The 19115-nt window shown below is 36.1% G+C and overlaps 3 protein-coding genes across 7 annotated transcripts; all 3 read right to left on the reverse strand.

Annotated features, from left to right (window-relative positions):
* Positions 1 to 5898: 5898 nt before the first annotated feature.
* Positions 5899 to 11542, reverse strand: LOC105204011 (E3 ubiquitin-protein ligase RNF13). Of its 3 annotated transcripts, none has more exons than XM_011172996.3 (8): positions 11022 to 11542; positions 9932 to 10279; positions 9661 to 9853; positions 9356 to 9567; positions 9091 to 9265; positions 8807 to 8962; positions 8413 to 8619; positions 5899 to 8338 (listed from the first exon to the last, which is right to left on the reverse strand). In XM_011172996.3, exons 2-8 carry the CDS (start codon positions 10109 to 10111, stop codon positions 8118 to 8120), a joined length of 1344 nt encoding a protein of 447 aa, XP_011171298.1. In that variant the 5' UTR covers positions 10112 to 10279; positions 11022 to 11542; the 3' UTR covers positions 5899 to 8117. The 3 variants fall into 3 exon arrangements, with proteins under 3 accessions (XP_011171298.1, XP_039307149.1, XP_011171300.1); XM_039451215.1 differs by lacking the exon at positions 11022 to 11542 and adding an exon at positions 10811 to 10965; XM_011172998.3 differs by lacking the exon at positions 11022 to 11542 and adding an exon at positions 10382 to 10772.
* Positions 11543 to 12348: 806 nt separating this feature from the next.
* Positions 12349 to 18984, reverse strand: LOC105204013. 3 transcript variants are annotated; one of them, XM_011173002.3, is made up of 6 exons: positions 18572 to 18984; positions 18305 to 18483; positions 14908 to 16679; positions 14478 to 14648; positions 14216 to 14344; positions 12349 to 14101 (listed from the first exon to the last, which is right to left on the reverse strand). In XM_011173002.3, exons 3-6 carry the CDS (start codon positions 16663 to 16665, stop codon positions 13943 to 13945), a joined length of 2217 nt encoding a protein of 738 aa, XP_011171304.2. In that variant the 5' UTR covers positions 16666 to 16679; positions 18305 to 18483; positions 18572 to 18984; the 3' UTR covers positions 12349 to 13942. The 3 variants fall into 3 exon arrangements, with proteins under 3 accessions (XP_011171304.2, XP_011171303.2, XP_011171302.2); XM_011173001.3 differs by having other exon boundaries at positions 18222 to 18483; XM_011173000.3 differs by lacking the exon at positions 18305 to 18483 and having other exon boundaries at positions 18528 to 18983.
* LOC105204115 (phosphatidate cytidylyltransferase, mitochondrial) lies at positions 17036 to 18136 on the reverse strand. Its single transcript, XM_011173178.1, has one exon. The coding sequence runs from the start codon at positions 18134 to 18136 to the stop codon at positions 17036 to 17038; it is 1101 nt and encodes a 366-aa protein (XP_011171480.1).
* Positions 18985 to 19115: the final 131 nt, after the last annotated feature.

Here is a 19115-nt window from a genome sequence, read left to right on the forward strand (position 1 = left end):
CAAAAGTATTTTTTTTGCTATTAATAGTATTATAGAAATTTTATTTATACATCGCTTTGCAGCTTCTAACAATTTTTCAGGCTTATAATTTTCTTATTTGATACTTCACGCGTAAAATGTGTGTGATGAGTACTTTGCCGATCACATATCGACATATATATATATAGTAATTTTTTTACAAATATGAAATATATGTATTAGCTAATTTATTTTTTTCTTCATCACTCATTAATGAGAATATATATATTTATTTTACTAACGTATCACTATCATCCATATGATAGGAAATATATTATGGCCCGCATTTATACAATAAGAAGAAAAATTATTGAAAAACTAAAATTATATTATATTTAGTCCGATACGTTCAACTAAATATTGAATTGGTCTATAATTGATTCTTAATAAAAAAAGAATTAATGATTGACATAAAGGAACGATGCTGTTTTGGGTAATTAAATAATTGTTAAATCAATCCAATGTTTAGTTGAACGTATTGGACTATATATTTTAATTTTTTTAATAAATTTTTTTCTTAATGTAATCGTGTATCTGTCGAAGAAGTCAATTTTTTTAAACTAATTTTGAGATTTAATTCAATAAATAAATTTTAAATATTAATATGATATTCGTAATGTCATTTGTAATCTAACTATTGAAATTTTTAAATGAAATTTATCTTGAGACACAATCTAAGTTCTATTTCCTGCGGTACAATAATCGATTCTTAAGCGAGGATTGTACGTGTTCGTATTAATATTCTTTGAATCATGTATCAATAGAATATTGAATTGGAAGTAATTGCATTGGTTAAATATGATCCGGAGATTTTGACAAGAACACGGTTTTCACTCATATGAAAAGTTTGATTTGATTAAGAATATATTTGTTCCAAAAAATTATAAACTACCGCTTCTTGTTACGTTATTTCTGTTCCCTGATTTGATAATGCATAACGATGTTTTTTTTTATTACATATTGTGATTCATGCAATACAAAATATGTAGAGAAACACTTATTTCTTTGAAATTAATCTTTTTCAAACTCGAGATGATATCAGAGAAACGGATATTCCGTGAAATAAAGTTTATTTTTTCTTCTTTTGACAAAAAGTGAATTTCATATTATTACTTTTTCTAATTTTTTTTTAATATTTTAAGAATATTAAAATTGTACAATTTTGATAAATAAAGAAAAAATATGGCTATAAATGGTGAAAATCACCTTGGCCGGGTTTTTCTTGTTTTCTCAATATTTTGCTAAAATTATGAGATTTTATTTATTAAAATTATGCAGTTTTACTCTTTTTACATAAAATATTGAAACAAGTAATACTAATGAATTACAAATGCTTTTTGTCGAAATAAAATATATATTTTATTTTTCAATTACATTAAATTTTTTTTTTTAATCGGTATTCAATTAACCAATTTTTTCAAAATTTTATTTGAAAACAAATTTTTTATTAAAAAATAATAAAAAAATTTTAAATAATTAATTATTAATTAATTTAAAATAATTAATTAAAAATAATGAATATTACATCATAAATGCTTTTTTGTCAAAATGGAATATAAATTTTATTTTTCAATTACATTAAATAATTTTATTTACATCGGTATTCAACTATTTTTTTCAAAATTTTATTTAAAAACAAATTTTTCATTAAAAAATAATAAAAAAAATGTTAAAATAATTTTTTATTATTGCATTACATAATTTTATATTATATATATAAACGCATATTACACATTAAAACATATTAATCAAATAGCCTATTCGTCGAATTATAATACAAGTTTTAATATTTCCATTTAAAAACGCTCTCAATCGAATCAATCATGATCGTTTTAAATAACGCCAACGAGTCTATAAAATCAAGCAGGAACTATGCGATTATAATCCTTTCATCAAAACGCAAGCCGAAGAATGTTGGGCGTATGTACATTGTTTCTATATAATACCACATACAATTGTCGTTCATATTATTAGCAGCGAAATGGCTAGCACGCGACTGCCGCTAATTGTTTTCGCATACGTACGTCGTACGCCGCGTTTTTAACAGAAAGATCGTCGCGCTATCATTCCAGATACTCGAACCGGCAGATAGCTAAGTGGGCCGATGCTCTGTGTGAAGTGTCATTACGCCACGAAACGTATCGCGATAAGTATTCCGACGATATCGCTAATATCAAACAGACGAATCGTTCCGTATTAACTATCGGATTATCCGCGACTGATTGGCTTTTGCTATTCATGCGATTTACGAACGCATGTCGAAGCTGCTGGCCGTTTATCACGAGGCACAGAGTAACTATAAAGATCGAAGCGAGGGCAGGAGTGGTAGATTAACGTTTCGTCGCGACTTACCAAACGAACGACGATTATTTCTTGAGGGATAATTAAACTTGAATGCGTCCCTCGTCGCGCTTCAAATTCTTCGTTAAATTAGAAATAATTTAGTTGTCGCTTTCGCATCGGAAAAAAGGAATAACACGCGACTCGAATCGCGCGATTTATATGACAAAGTACGTGGATCGTGATTTTAGTAACGAAACGCAATGATGCGTTGATCATTTAATTGCACTTGCGTCCCGCGAAATTTATACGCTCGAATTATGTCGCAGGTGCCTCGAATGTATTTTTTTCATTTTTTTGAACGGTTCACTCGGTTCAATTATCTATAATATTGAACCGACCCGCGTTGTATTCGCGCGAGTTGATGTGAATATTGCCGATGTTTGAATCTCTCGGCGAATTTAAGGAACATTTTTCAATATATTAAAATTCTAAAAAAATCAAAGATTTTTTAAGTAACGAAAAATCATACTACATCGATAATTTCATTGTCGGGAATTTTTCATAAAGTATTATCGCGATTATTGTATTATGACAAAATAAAAGAACGCTCAGAAAAAAAATTTGTTAAAAAAATAATTAAAATATTTAGTCTGATACATTCAACTAAACGTTGGATTGATTTAACAATTATTTAATTGTATAAAAAAATTATATAGTTCATTCATGTGAACCATTACAATTTTTTAATCAAGAATTAATTAAACCAATTCAATATTTAGTTGGACGTATTAAATATTGTAGTTTTTTGGAAAATTTTTTTTTTTAGTGAAAAATGAAATGTAACAGCTGATAATATTTAAACGAAAATTTGGAGATGTGTTTGCAGTGTCGTATTTTATTTTCTTTAATCTTTATAAATCCTTATAAGTAATAACAGTGTATTGTACTTTTAATACATACAATTTCAAACTGATTAAAGTTAATTTACTTGATTGATCCAATAGAAAAATTTTCACATAAAAATCTCTTGATTAAAAATTTGGAAAACATTTAAATTCTATTTGTTTATAATTTCTCTAAATTAATTTTATCACGTATATTAATATTAAATGTAAATGAGCTTATACAATTTTTAAAGATACGAGAGAAAATATTCAGACTATTTAAATTCATGGCAGGTTGTTACAATAATTGGCTTGCGCTGAATCTACAATATTAATGATTGTGATTTTAATGAAACCTTTTTATGATAAAGAAAGAGTAATCTCAAAGAGAGTGTTAACTGCTCTGTTAACTATTAGATTAAAGTTTTAATTACGGTAGCACAAAAACGTACTGCAAAAACACCATTAAACGGTAAATGAACTAAGGGCTTTACGGCAACTTTTTCATTCTTAGAATCTTCCGCAGAGAGCGGCTTTGCCAGATAAAAATAAATGCTAAATCGATAGCAAACATGCATCGAAGAAAATCTTTTCCGCGCTAAATACTAAACCGTCCGCACATTTCAAACCAGCATCAAATGTTCCGAACGTTGCATTTACCGATGCACACATAGTCATGAATTTAAGTAATCGAGCTAAATATTTTCTCTAATATCGCGTCTTTAAAGATTGTATCATCATTATATTTATCATTACGTTTATTATTTATTACAAGTTTTCTCTCGAAGAATACGGAACATGCATGTTTACGATAACTAAAATAAGTCATAAATTATTCATAACAAGATCGCGAAGAAACCCTTAAATCCCAGTTGGAATTATCGGCGAACAAGTTGTTCGCTTCCGAGTGTGTTCTGGCGTTAACACGCTTAAAACTTTGACTCGAACCATTTTGGTAGAAGGTGTTGTCATCCCCGGGGACTCTACATCTCTGACAAAATCGACGCGTTTTCCACCCTTGGATAGAAATTCGAGAAATTCTTGACAGAGCTGAAATAAGAAGTAGACGATTCGAATCTCTGTAAAACGACGATAAAAATAAGGATCTGTGAAAAGGAGCCTGCGCACATGTCGGTCGCTTGTTTTCCCATGATATGCACGCGTGCACACGTATACGTACGCGTAACGTGTATACGTACACGCGGCGCACCCCATCGATGGCTACATTGCGTGCGCGATCCGTATTCTCCTTTAGTCTCAAGGTGGAAACGGGGATTGCGCATGGCTGTGAGTGAAGAGAAATTTTCGCGAATCGATAATACGCGACCAGCTGTAGCAACGGATTAGTCACGCGGACAACCTGCCCGTCACGTCATTGCTTGGTCCAGCTAGCCACCCCCTTGCGCTCCGCTCTTCATCGTAACAATTTTCGGCACGCCGCTCACGACTCTCGTGGAATTTGATACGTAATTTATGTAATTCGCATGTTATTCTGGAAAACCGTGTTCTAGACTTTCGAAATACACATTTCTTTCAACATATATCAATCATGGTCCTGGCGAGTACAAGAATCTATATGTAAACTCGATAGATCAATAAAAACGATTTCGATCGCACGATACATTTGTCATGCTCTGGCGATTATGGCGATTACGGAGATAGCAGAGAAAAAAAAAGGGGAGAACGCTCTGTCTAGGGAACGATATAGGTAAAGAGAAACGGCCTGTTGGAAGGTCGACATCCGAATTGCTGTGATAGCAAACGTAGAGAGGATGGGTCTCTCTCTTTCTACCGGGGACGATAAGTGAAGTGGTCCAGGACCACAGAATTGGTAGAGCAGCACGGTCGTCTTTTGCCGTCGCGTGTGTACACGTCTCGATCGAGGCAAGGTACAAGGCGAAGACGTGAACTTCGAACGACATTGTGCCGTCACGTGCGACCACTTGTCACCCCCGTGACTGTAGAGTGTTAGCCCCACCTATTAGACCGCCTATCTTGACATACAGCCGGCGGTACGGCCACCCTCCGTTTCTCCTCCAAGTCAATGCCTTGTCTTGAAAGCCCGATTGGCTTGTCATTTGAAAGATTCTACAATATTTGCGACGATGAAGAATTTTGATTTTCGATAAGAAATAATCTTGAAATTCGACAGCTTCTTCTTCGATGATTTCTTCATTTCGAAATTCTCTCTAGAATTTGTTTCCGAAAATTCTCGCTTTCGCGTTCTTTGATTTTTAGAGACAAATTTGCAGATGTTAGAATCTCGCAGTTTCTTAACGCTTCACTTAGACAAATTTTATTTCAAAAACTGGTTTGATAAATTTTTCCTATTTTGATAGATTTTTTTATGTATCTGCAACATATTAGATATTTCATCTACTTTTTAATTTAGTTTTCGATTTGTAAATTTTTCTTGAACTTTAGCTTCCTACATTTTGCCATATTATATGTTTCATATCGCTTCATATCAATTATTAGCAAGTATAATTGCAATAAATATTCTCTTGTATCTTATGAAAGACTGAGACAAGTTGCATAACACAATAAAAAAATATAAATGCATTTTTATTAGTACATTACATGTATATATATTGTTAACTGATAATAGTAAATACTTTTATTCCGATTTGACAATTATAAAAAAAAAATATTTTTTACGTGCTGCTTATACATAATGAAATCTCTCCGTTACTATCTACAAATCTTTTTTACATTTTTACTATGTTTCGCTTTATTCACAATCGATATTTATACGTTTGAACAACCTTTACCTATCCCAAAATTGAATCATGCGCGCGTGTGTGTCTATACGAATGAACAACGGAATATTTTTCATGATTCAATAAGTTCTTGAGATTTTCACCGATGCTCCACTCATGATCTATCAATTACAATTTTATAATAAAATATCAGCCATTAATTTAACGTATGTACTAATTGATGCATTTGATTTAAATTAGATATAACTGTTTCTTCTTAGGATCGCATAATTTTAATTTCTTTTGTTAATATCGATGAGAAATCGAGTAAACACATTATTTGACAGTAGCGAAATTTACATGTAATTATTGACACGTCATATTATATACAGCCCATTTCATATATAAGTACTAGTCTACATTTTATATAAAACAGTACAGTTAGTTCACAGTTTAATATACTTTGGATAACAATAAATTTTCCGTAAAACTTAACGCGGTTAAAGATTCAATTTCATCAACTTAGTGTCTAAACTTGAAAGAATTCACAATATTATATGTCCTGCATTGAAAGGAATCTGCATATTTTTGGTCTCTTGACTGTTATATGTATTAATAGGTAATATTTATATATACAAATCCGATGTCGGCAACAAAGCTATGTACGTCATTTTACAGTATCACCAGCACTCGTCACTTATCATTAACGTTATCGCAGTAAACTCTTATCTAATCATATATTACATCATACTCAAGTTTTGGTAATTGAATGACAATAGCGTGCAACTTTGAATAACTCAAATAAGTGCAATAAAGCATAAATCAAAATAGGCCACATAAAGTTTCTAAGCTAATATACAAAATAATATTTAGATGAACTAGAATTTGCACAGTCTTACCTATATTTACTGAAACCGGTTTCAATTAAAAATTAAAAATCAAAGAAACAATGCATAGTTTGCAAATAAAAATAAGAACAGATTGAATAATTATACAGTAGTATATACATTTCACATACATGAATTCTTTTATACGTGAATCAAATTAAAAAATAAAAATATTTCAAAGAATGTTCACACTCATGTATAATATGTAAAATTATTAATATCTCTGCATCACTGTATGTGATACTCATCTCAAAAGAAAACAAAAAACAATAACATTATTACATAATTTAACAAATACATACTTGACAGTTTAGTGCAAAAGAATTATTTGCCATAAGGCAGTCGTAATATCATTGTTCAAAAAGGGAAATATGTAGTTTTATTAAAAATACTACCTAGTTCTGGATTATATATAGATTCATCTGTTATCTTATGTTGCTTCTAGTGATGAGCTAAGTAATTTTTTTTTTTTTTTTAACAGTTATACCGGTTATCGTTACTCATACGTGAGTATTTATTTTAATAATTATTTTATAACTGTTTACTTCAAATCTTATAAAATTAATATCTGAGTTTTTGCGTACGTAAGAATAAGAAAAAATTACATTAAAAAATATCAAAAAACATCAATAAATTTATAATATTTAAGATAAGATATTTAGATATTATTATATTCACATTATTATATTGAGGTTAGCAAATTTGCATGTTTGTATCCTTTAATGTATTTTTTTATTTTGAGATTTTTATTTCCTCATGCAGTTATATTGAATTATAGCATAAAAGAGTTTATGATATTGCCTTTCTAAAATCTTGTGTCCACAGTACTAGAAATCGAATTGACCAATTACATTTGACCAACTAATGTGATTGGTCAATTCAATTCTCTCTTTGTCCGACATCTCGGACTGATTTTTAGTATCGTGAACACAAGGTGTAAAGGCTAACAGCTCATTCATTATAAAAAAAATTGTATTTATTATATGATAAAAATTTTATATTTCCAAAATTCTCATTCTTTGCAATCATAGTAATGACGCTTTTAAAAGATTTATAATACGCAGTAACGGTACGCAGTAAGATATTGATCAAAGTAATCGAATAACTATCCTTTTTTTTTACTAAATAGTTAATACTAATAGTTTTTACTAAATAGTTATAACAGTTATAACTCAATAACGGTTGCAAAGTAGTTACCAGAAATAACGCTCATCACTAGTTGCTTCTATGTTGTCGTGTGCACCATAGTATCAACGTATCTTTCGCGAAAGAAAGGAAAAATATCTTTTCACGCCAGACACGTACAACTCGTAATATATAATGATAGTCACAGCTATATCAGGCCATTACGTAATAACATCGTTTCTGTTGGAACTACTGGCCATCACCGACGCATTACTATCCGAAGTCTCAACATAATAATCGGAATTCGACATCACGGAATTTGCCGTGATTCCGTGTCGTGTCGGTGCAATTTGAACAACAGGTGCTGGAAATTCTTGAGCATCTGCGTATATGCTCACATTGTGTGGATTAGTACTGCTGGCTGAACGTTCCAGCGAGTCACCTGTGTCAAATAAAATAAACGTTTTAAGCATGTTTCATCATTATATATACAGGATAATTAGTAATTAGTCTTACCGTTTATACTATGAGTATCGGACACCATAAAAACGGTAACGTTAGATGGTTCACCAGCACTAGTACTAACGCCGTCCTCAGTGGTTACGTAAGACTGCTCAGAATCGGAGCTATTAGCACTAGAACTACTGTCGTGTCTAGCCTGTGATCTCCTAGCTCTATTAAAAGGATTCTCTCTTTGTCTCGCGAACGTGCCACCTTGTGTACCTAGAAGAACAGTTTCCTTCGAGTTCGTAGCAAGTGCATTTATTATTAAAACTGAAAAGCGTGCTATTTGAAGATTTATATAAATTCACATGAAAATATTAACCTTCAAAATTCAACTCTGATCATTTAGAGTGCGTCTCTATTTAATTACATTTATTTACTGATTGTAAAAAAAGTATCTCCATACCTTGGTGGCCATCGCGAATGAGAGGTGCTGTATCATCATCCGAGTCGCTCTCGTCAGTCACGACTTGTTCATCAGCCGCAAAAACCTTCCTCTTGCAAACAGGACAAACTCTTCGATTTTTTGTCAACCATGGGTCAATACATTTTGAATGATAAGCTAAAATGATGAAAAACGAATAATTTAATAATTTAACGCAAGACGATTCGAAGAAAAACTTCTGATTGAAAAAGCAAAATGTCATTCATTATAATCAAAATATCAAATAGTTTTTTAGAAAAGCATACCGTGTGCACACGGTAAAACTCGTAATTTCTCTCCTTCTATGTAATCGTCCAAACAAATGGCACATGTCTCGTATGGATCACCCTTTGTATATTTGTGTGTAGGAATCTTTTTTAAGCTAGAACTAGGTAGCCTGTGTCTTCGCTGTCGCCTTCTGTCCTTTATGCATCTAACAATCTGTACAAAATAGAACCGGTATTACGCTCGTGCGATACTTTCAACGTTTCTCTCGCTCTCTTTCTCTCTCTCTCTTTCTCTCTAACTTACCATAAAAATAACTATAATTAAAAAGCATATACCAACAACAATGGCGAAAGGCAAGAGCAAATGAGTGTTGATATTGAACGGCGTATCGTCGTTAATCAATATAAAATATAGTTGGTCGTATAAATAATTTTCCTTGATAACAACTCCCGTGATGTCGCTAACAAACACAGACGGTATCGTAATTCCTACGGGATCCTTCGCCGACATCGGTTCTGGAATAAAATAACCCTCTCTTTTGCCATGTCTTCAATGAAGTGAACAGCATTTTAATTGTCACCATCGTGGATAATATGCAATTTGTTTACCTAATTCATTGCTGTTTACATTGTGTATAATGGCGGCATCATATCCAGCTTCTTGTGCCATTCGAACCTTTATTTCAAAGCTACAGTTATAGCGTCGTATTAACACTATCCAATTACTATTGTAGTTGGTATCGTTTGGCGGAGCCTGTATTTTGCGACATGCCGTTGGAGGATCGGCATAAACTACCATACCCTGAGATGATGTTATGTAAGATATATATTGTAGATATCATATATATAATTTATATGAAACAAATTAATCAATATGTACCTTAAGGCCTTCCGGTGGTATTATGCCTCCAAATCTGGCCGGCAAATCGCGAAATTCTTCTTCGATTTGGTGTCTTGTCCCTGCAGAGAACACCAAAATATCCGCACTGCTGTGCGTAGTGTAGAAAATCAAAAAGATAAGCCACAACAGGACTTGGTGGTTCAAACAACACTGGCGCATCTTGAAATTGGTCTAAGCACATCCACCTTAGCATCAAGTTCAATATCTCCCCAAGATCTCGCTTGTGTAGCTCATTATATGATGGCTAGGTTTATCTTGTTGATATGCATGAGGAGTGACATTCAATGCGGACAGAAAGCACATTGTAAAAAGCGTAGCTGAGCCACTCTGGAAAAAGAACAATTACAATCTTAGTTCCTTACGTTATCTGTCGCTCAAATTTACTCAAACTCGAACTAGATCTTTAGCTCTGATAGATGTTGATCTTACGATAGGCACACGCGACAGATCCGCACTCTAAGCACAATGATTCACAATACACGCCCAATCTAATCAAGGTAAACAAACACGTTTTGCGCGACCTGTCAGGTTCTCGGCGATTTCGGATCACGCTAGGCGCATAATAATCTCACGAGGGATCGCTCGCTCCCCGGGACAAAGCCAACGACTTATCCGCGATTCGTAAATGGATCCCCGCACAGCTGCCGCCGCGGTCCATCATCCATTAGTGGAGCGAGGGGACGCGACAGAGAGGAACCACCGACGACACGACTTATGTTGACGAGGGGGGCCGAGGGAAACCTGTCGTCAACGCACGGCCGTTTCCTTCCGCGGAACGGAACGAAACGGAGTTTTGTAGGTTGACGACTCTTGCCCCCCTGCTCTCGGACAAGATACTGATAACACGACGATACGTACGCGTGAATCGCACGCATGAATGTATTCGTGCGTCGCGCGTGCAGAAACGGGTCAACGGGCTCGTTCGTTCGGTTTTACGGCCGATCGGCTGCGTCGCATCGCTGAGATAACCATCGACGATGATGACGACGCCGCGAGTCGCGGGGAGTGGCGTGATTTTAGCGCAGGAGGGACCTACGGGAGAGATGTCGCGAACGAGAATGATACGTACTCTCCGAAGTCGATCGCGAGTCTCTCATCCGCACGCGACCATTAGTCACTCGACGTCGCAAACGCTTCTCGACCGGCCATTAACGAGGACCAAGTCCCTCAGAGGGTTTCCTCTTGACTCCTCCTTTCTCTCTCTCTCTCTCTCTCTCTCTCTTCTCCTTTCGTTTCGCTTCCGATGACCTTGTTCGTCCGAGGAACGTTACTCGGATGTTTCCTGGACGCACGCGATCGCCCGCAGCGACCGGGGCGACGGGAGGGACGGGCACGTCACGAGCGCGTACGTCGCCTTCGAGGTTAGCTGCGTCTCACTCTTCGATCAGTCTTCTCGTGAACCACGTCGGACGAAGGGGAGGGACGGACACGGCGACGGCGCGAACAAACGATGACAGAGAGTAGAATCTGGTCGATCGGATCGGTGTTGCCCGCCGAGCGGAGTAAGATCGGCTGGAGAATCGCCAAATTGATCGAACGATCAATCTGTCAGTCGGTTGTTGAAATGTCGGATTCGCACGAGAAGTGCGTAGGAACCGCGGCCAATCGCGTGCGTGGGCGAGAGGTGGCCTCGGCACGCGACTCTTCGAATTTGTTTTTTATTTTTTTTTATTGCAGAATCTTCTGGGCTTTTGTTTTCTCTTCTTTTCTCGAGAAAGAAAAATAATTATTAATATCTAATTATCTTATTAATATTTAATTATTATCTATATTATCTAATTAGATTATATTTTATTTTTTATCTATTCTATTATCTAATTATATATCATAATATATGTGTATGTAATAAAATAATTATTAATAGCTAATTAATAATTTTATCAATTTTAAAAACAGGAGTTTAACGTAATGCAGCTACGAATAATCGCTGACAATTTGTTTATTTAAAAACGACGAAGCTGTTTATTTGAAATTGCTTCAAATAGCCTCACAGCTGTAGGTGAAATAATCGGAATCTATTAGGTGATTTGGATTTTCGATTAAATTTAATTAGTATTAATTTAATTAAAAATTAATCTGATGTCCTTGATATAATTCCTATGCAACAAGCAACAATTCTATATTAAGAAAAAATTGTAAGTGCTGCTTGCAAATTAATCACCAATTAACTTAATAAGTGACTATCTTGCAAAGAGATTTCTTAACAAACCACAATTTGAAAATTACGAAAAGAAGATATCTCTATTTTAAAAATATCAAAACAGCAAACTAAATATTTATATTTTATCTTCTATTTTATTAAAATATTAATATCATTTTGTTGAAATAAAAATTGTATAATAGATTAATCATCAACAAATAAAATCTCAGGGAAAAGAGAAAGAAAGACAACTTTAATCAAAACATATTTTATTTTTGTGTATAGAAATCCAGAGATTTTTATACAATTTTTCAGCAGAAAGTAATTAATCATCCAATGATATTAATCCGATATCGTACGAATTATATCTCTTGTTATGTGAGAGAAAGTGCAATAATAGATCCACAAATTAGTAAATTACTAAAATTTAGGATCCTTTAAATCCTTGCGATATCAAGATTTATTTTATTAATATGTAAGATGTACACATCTCTTAAGTAATGTCAATTAAAATGAAATTTCAGGCTCATCGAAAATATAAAATTGCCTTTGAGAATTTGCATGTGAAATCAGTATGATGTGCCATCTAATGTTGTTCTCAAAAGTGTGACAATGTAGTTTTACTTGTATTTATTATAGTCATGCTGATATGTACCTTTTGTAAGATACGTATCAACAACGCCAAGTATCGCACTATTTTGTACTGTCTCACTTATAGAAAATACGATGAACAAATAACGAGCGGCATATCTATTTTATACATGAGCAGAAATGTACCGTACAATCATTATTCTTATTACTATTATTATTACATACGTCATTGTTGTTTTTTATAATCATCACATACAGTACAATGCTATTTACATTACGAGTATATAGGATTTATAAAATTCTCGTTCGCAACTGTAATTTATTATGCATCGTTGCAACATTGCACATTACAAAACAGATGTGCAGGAAATATGACTGGAAAAGCTTTATCTAAAACAATATGCTTGATTCATAATACAAAATCAAATTCGTAATAACATTTGTGATACAATGTACAACAATACATTTATTTCGGAAAAAGCTGAAGAACTGAGATTAAAATTGAAATAAAATTTGACGAAAGTTAGTTGACATCGACAGTAAAATGTCGTATAAAAAATCACGATTAGAAAGATACGAATATGAAGCTAACGTGCATATTCTGCTAAAACATTTATGTAAAATTGTCAAAATGGCAAGAATAATTCAATTCTTTAATTCAAGGCACCGTTAAACAACATTCGATATCTGTCAACTTTTAAACGCATTTAATATAGAGTCTCATCACAATTAACGATTATTTACAATTGTCATATTTATTTTCCCATTTGAGAATTCGAACTCGTTAAATTTGTCTAGGCGAAAATCTATCGTCGAGCAACTGTACTTTCATCAATAATCTAGCTTTTCATCTGATCAAACTGATTAACTTGCAAATCAATGGGCTGGTTTCATCAATTCCGATTAACTTAATCAGCCGGCTAAATTTATAAATTGACAACTGCAAAATTTAAAACTGATCATCCCTAATCTAATTTTTTAAATTATTTTATTGATAATTAAAAAAACTAATTATTAATTTAATTATTATATTTGAAATAAATAAATTCTAATTTGCAAAAAATTGAACAAGGAACATAAAATAATACGATTAATTTCAGGTTTTGCAAGTGGCTATTCTTAAATTTAATTGACTGCTCAAATTAATCGGAGTTTGTAAGATCAGCCCAATGCATTTAATACAGAATACAACTTCCTTTACAATTTGCAATTATTTACATTAATTACCATAATTTTGTCCCTGTGCAAAATCGAACTCGTTAAATTTGCCCGCGCGAGAACCTATCGTCGAGGAGTTGTGCTTTCATCAGAATAGTCTTCTTTTGCGCCTGATCAAATCGATTAACTTGTAAATCAATATCTCTATCAAAGGGCCTTCTCGTTGATATTCCAGCTCGTTTTGCTTCTTTTTCCTCTTTCTAAAAAGTAAGATATGTCTGATGCCACAAGTATACGAAAACGAATGTATAGAAGTGATAAATTTCATAATTGGATAAACTACAGTTTAAAAGTGCAAATCTCTCACAAATTACCTTCTTTTTCTTGGCGACTTTGCTTTGGTGCATTTCTAACAACGATTTCTCTCGTTTTCCGCTTTTCTCTTCTTTCTTGTGAAATTCATTTACATGCTTTTTCTCAGACTCTTTGAATCTTCTTGTTTCCTAGAAAGAATACGATGAGTCTAACATTAGCATACATATAACTTTCTAAAATGTAAATGCATTTGTAACACAAATAAAATGCTTTATTTATATTTAGAATAAAGACGCATACTAGTACTTTTTTTATATTTACCAAGTCCATTTGTTTCTGAACTTTTTGTGCCGGTGTATCAGTCCAACATGATCTATCTGACATATCTGGACCATCCCGAATTCTGAATTTACGCGGACCCAATCCAAGAGTAGCAGCTTGAGCAGGTGGTAATTCGGTCATCCACTCCTCGCGTTTATTTCCAATGTCAATCTGAAATACAAATACTTTTCTTTCTCATTGATGAAACCTCCAATCCACAAGTGAATTATTTTAGCGCTAAATACAACAGCTGTGTCTCAAACTAAATACAATGTGATTTTTCTGTATATAAAAATTTTTGAATAGGAAACGTTAGTCTACTCTAACACAAATAATAAGAGCAAGAATAAAAACTTAATTCTAGAATAACTAGACAAAAAATGATATTGTGGGTGGGAAAAAAAAAACAAAAAAGAAATAATTTTTTTACCTCTTCCGAATATTTTTCGTCCCTGATTCTTTGTGCTCTCAAATCTAACTGCTCGTGTACGCGACTAGTTCTTAAAGCTGGGTGATCCGCTGGTAGAGGACCTATCGCGGAATCGTCATCAGATTCTGTAAACGCAATCGAGTCTTGACATGATTCCATCGAGTCTTGACATGATTCCGAAATGCCAGAGGTGTCCATAGGTAGCACAGGGCCGATAATTTTATTCTGCGAATCGTTCTTTCGTTGTCGTTGTAGCAAATGTGGTGGCAGTGCAGGTCCGAAAACAGTGTCCGCTTCTGTCGTAGAAGTAACAATATCCGCTTCGTTCTCTCGCTCTGCGCTTCGACGATCGTTTAACAAAGGTAGCAAACGAGGTCCAATAAAATTCGTACTTATTCCCTCAACTTCCTCGTCGATATCACTTTCGTGAAGAAACGTCTCGGAATCAAGTTTATTATTACCAGACGTACTAGATGCGAATCCCGGTGGTAAAAGTGGACCATACGCGCATCCAGTTTGATCTAAATTTTTTTTCAACAATTGTATCTCATCCGAAGAAACATTAGAACGCGAACATTTCTCCCCCGAGCTCGAACATTCGACGTTACTGTCGCAAACAAGTATTCTCTCCTCTTCACAATCAGACTTTTCTCTCTCAGAGTCCATCCGAATTTCTCTCGTTACCAAGAGCGTCGCGCACGATGTGGCGTCGAGTAAGGAATCTGAAACGGCACTAGGATTATTATTACTGGAACTAGATGCCGGATCATAGCTCCTTCTCTTTACCTTTAATTCTCCCCGTCGTTTTCTCTCGTCGATCTCGTCGTCGTTCTCTCGCTTTGACGCATGACTTTCCGATCGAATTTCAGAATCGTGTCTTTTCACGTTACGCGAGTGCGGAGACGACGTTCGGTCCTCGGAATCCCGATAGTCCGACATGTTCTCGTCGGTCTCCGACAGGACGTCGAATTGTGACAAATCTAAATCCTTGCAGTCTTGAGCCTCTATCGACGAATCCTTCTTAGCGTTCTCGCTCGAGCGAGTCTCGCTGTGACTGCGCTCTCGCTCGACGTTCTTAGGCGAGGAATAGTCCCTTGAATCTTGTGGCTTAGTCTCCTTTACCGATCTCTTTCTAGAGGAATCGTATCTCCCGTGATCCTCTCGCGACCGATGATCGTCATTCGAGGACTTAATTCTATTCGACTGATGAGACCTGTCGCGACTCCTGTCGCGAGAACGATGCTTGTGTCTCTCGTGATATCGACCTCTGTGCTTGTCGTTCGACGCTCGCTCGTCGTGATGGTTCCTCTCGTACGAATGTTCTCGCGAATGCTGCGCCCGAATATTGCGATCCCTGTCCGATTGTCGTTTCGAGTCACCTCGCGATCTCTCTCTCACGTCACTGCCGTTAGAATTTCTGGAGCCTCTGTCATTCGTGACGAGTCCAGATCTACTCTCCCTGTGTTCCTTGTATGCATTTTTGCTATCTTCCTGTCTCAAGTTTCTCGACTCGTGCTTTATGTGCTTCGTGGAGTGTCTAAAATTCTTGTCATCTATCTTGCTACTACTCTCGTGCTTGGAACGTTCCTTCCTGTCCCGGTAACTTTCGCTGTGGGACGACGATTTGTGCTTCTTAGGAGTCTTCGTTCGATCCGCGGTATTTAAAGGGGCGACCGAATCCTTGCGCGTAGCCTCGAAACGAAACCGCCGTCCGTCGTCGCTATCCTGACTCTCGGAATCGGAATCCATCGCTGTCATAGTCTAGTTACATGCTGAAAGCATGACAAAACAAAATTGTAAATTATAAGTCAAGTCTTTAACGACAAGTATACAAATGATTATACATAATATCTGTGGATTATCTCGCGATATTAGATATATAAGCGGGCAATGTTTCAATCTATTTCAACGAAACGAGGCTCTTTTCAAGTAAAAAAATAAATAAATAAATTTACTGTTTTACGAGCGTATACCACAATTAAAGATATCAAATAATACCTATAAATAAAATATTACATTGTTGAGTGTAACTATCCACTTTATTTGTGATACAGGCTTCGTATAAGAATTTACAAATTATGTATATATACATTTATCAGGATTGAATTAGCTTTTTCTAAAACGGTAACTACTCGACGCGCTTCTCAGCCTCCTTAGGCTCTGTCTTCTTTACAACAGTCTCGACAATTTTATTGATTTCAGTTGGAACAGGCTTAGGTAGCTTGGGGGTGGATTGTAGCATCTTAATTATCTTGGCGCCGCTATATTTAACAGACTTTACGAGCCCCGCGGTCACGATTCCCTTTAGGCTCTGCATGACGCTAGATCTCCAAACAATCTCTTTCAGACACTGCTCCAATATGTCGCAACACTCCGGATCGTGTGCGATTGCGCGCAGACAGTCCTCCGTGTCCTTCGACCTCGGACCGTGAGACCACGCCCTGACCAATTTAACCTGGGGTGTTCTGGGCAAATGATTCAAATGATGGATTCTGGTCGCCGGAGAGGTATCCTGATGACACATGACAGCCATGTGATCTGACTTTGGGATATCTACGTAGTTATCGAAGTGTTTCAGGATCGGTTCGTACAGCTGCTTGAAATGATGCAACTGCGGCAACACGATGTTGCTGATCTTATCTTTGTTCTCGCCGAAAATCATGCGAAAGTCACCGTGGTAGGAGAGACTGGTGATCCTTTTGAAAAAGTCAATTTCCGTAAAATGCTCGGGCAGCAATAGCAGAGCCGCGTGCACAGCCGAATGTAAGTTCTGCACCAGAGCGGTACGCAATTGGGAATTCTCGTCCGGTTCCATCAGTATCTTAACCGGTTTATGCAATCTCCCTGCTAAATACAGATCGTTCCAATCTAACAAATCCTCCACCAAAGAAACCTCAGAGATCACTCCATACTTAATGAGCTGGCCCTCGCTCGTCGTCACTAGCGTATTGTAAAATATCTTGGCGCCCGATCTCTCTTGGACATTAGTGATCACCTTAGGACCGAGGAATCTCAATGGCTTAGCGTAATGCTTAGGATTTCGTGTTAAATTCTCCGCGTGCCATTTGTTGGCGTTGCGTACGACAAATATAAGATCCAGCATGTTGTTGCCATCGTTGTTGGTCTGTTTGAACGCACCTGATCCATAAGCAAAGCAGAATTTCATATTTCCAGGAAACTCTCCGAGTAACTGTCTCAACTGTGGCATTCTGACGATTTTCTCCATCATTTTGAATTAGTCAAAGCTCTAAATACAACTAGATACTTCCCAGGGTGCGCGCTAACAACATCTATAATTTCACGTAACCTCTCACATTGCCTGATCTAATTCCGCCGAGGAACCCGCTGAGGGATTTACGCTTTATGATCGCAACGCAGCCGACGTTGCAGTTCGCACCATGAAGGTTGACGTTTTATGCCGTAGCGATCATCAAGGTCCGACGACGAAATGTCGAAGGCAATTTTCAAACTCCCACATGTAGCGTCTCTCGTCCTAGATGCCGAGGTGCCTGTGAGAGTCGCCAATCGATCTCCCCGGTCAATCGCGCGCTTCCCCAACACGATCGCCCGTCTAACCTAGAAACGCAACTCGTAAATAGCTCGCTTTCAAGCTTACTTACTCAGCGAAGCGATGGGACGGTTCCTTTCCCAGAAAGGGACTAACCGAGACGGTTCCCGTCGAGGAGGGGGATTCAATCCGAGCCGATGTCGGTCCAACCGGAATTTTTCTCAATCTTGAATGTATATACACGTTCACGTATGTACTACGTCTACGAAGAAACGATGGTTCACCCTCGTACTCAAGGTGACGAGGCGTCGCTACTGCCCGTCGCGGTCGGATATGACGCGAATTTCACTTGGTCAAACGCAGGCAGAATAAAGCGCAACTCGTCACATACGTACGCATTATACGAATGCTCCCGTGACGAGAGTCAACGAGAGTGAGACAAATAGTTCGCTGTTGCCCCTTTAAACGTGACACGTCGATTTGTGCAACCTCACAGCGAAACGTGGGTCGCTGCAGGTCGCTGGCACGGCTGGCACGTTATGCTATGCACACCCTTGAATGCACGAACTTCCGGCGTTTAGTGCGCCTCTGACGTCCGCTTCGGAAATCAAGGGCGACATTCGGGATGATCTTATTACAATAATATGCGAACTAGGAGCTGATAAAATAATAAAATTGTTATTAAAAAATTAGGTTAAGG

The sequence above is a fragment of the Solenopsis invicta genome, chromosome 6 (genome assembly GCF_016802725.1).
Source record: "Solenopsis invicta isolate M01_SB chromosome 6, UNIL_Sinv_3.0, whole genome shotgun sequence".
Taxonomy (NCBI): Eukaryota; Metazoa; Arthropoda; class Insecta; order Hymenoptera; family Formicidae; genus Solenopsis; species Solenopsis invicta.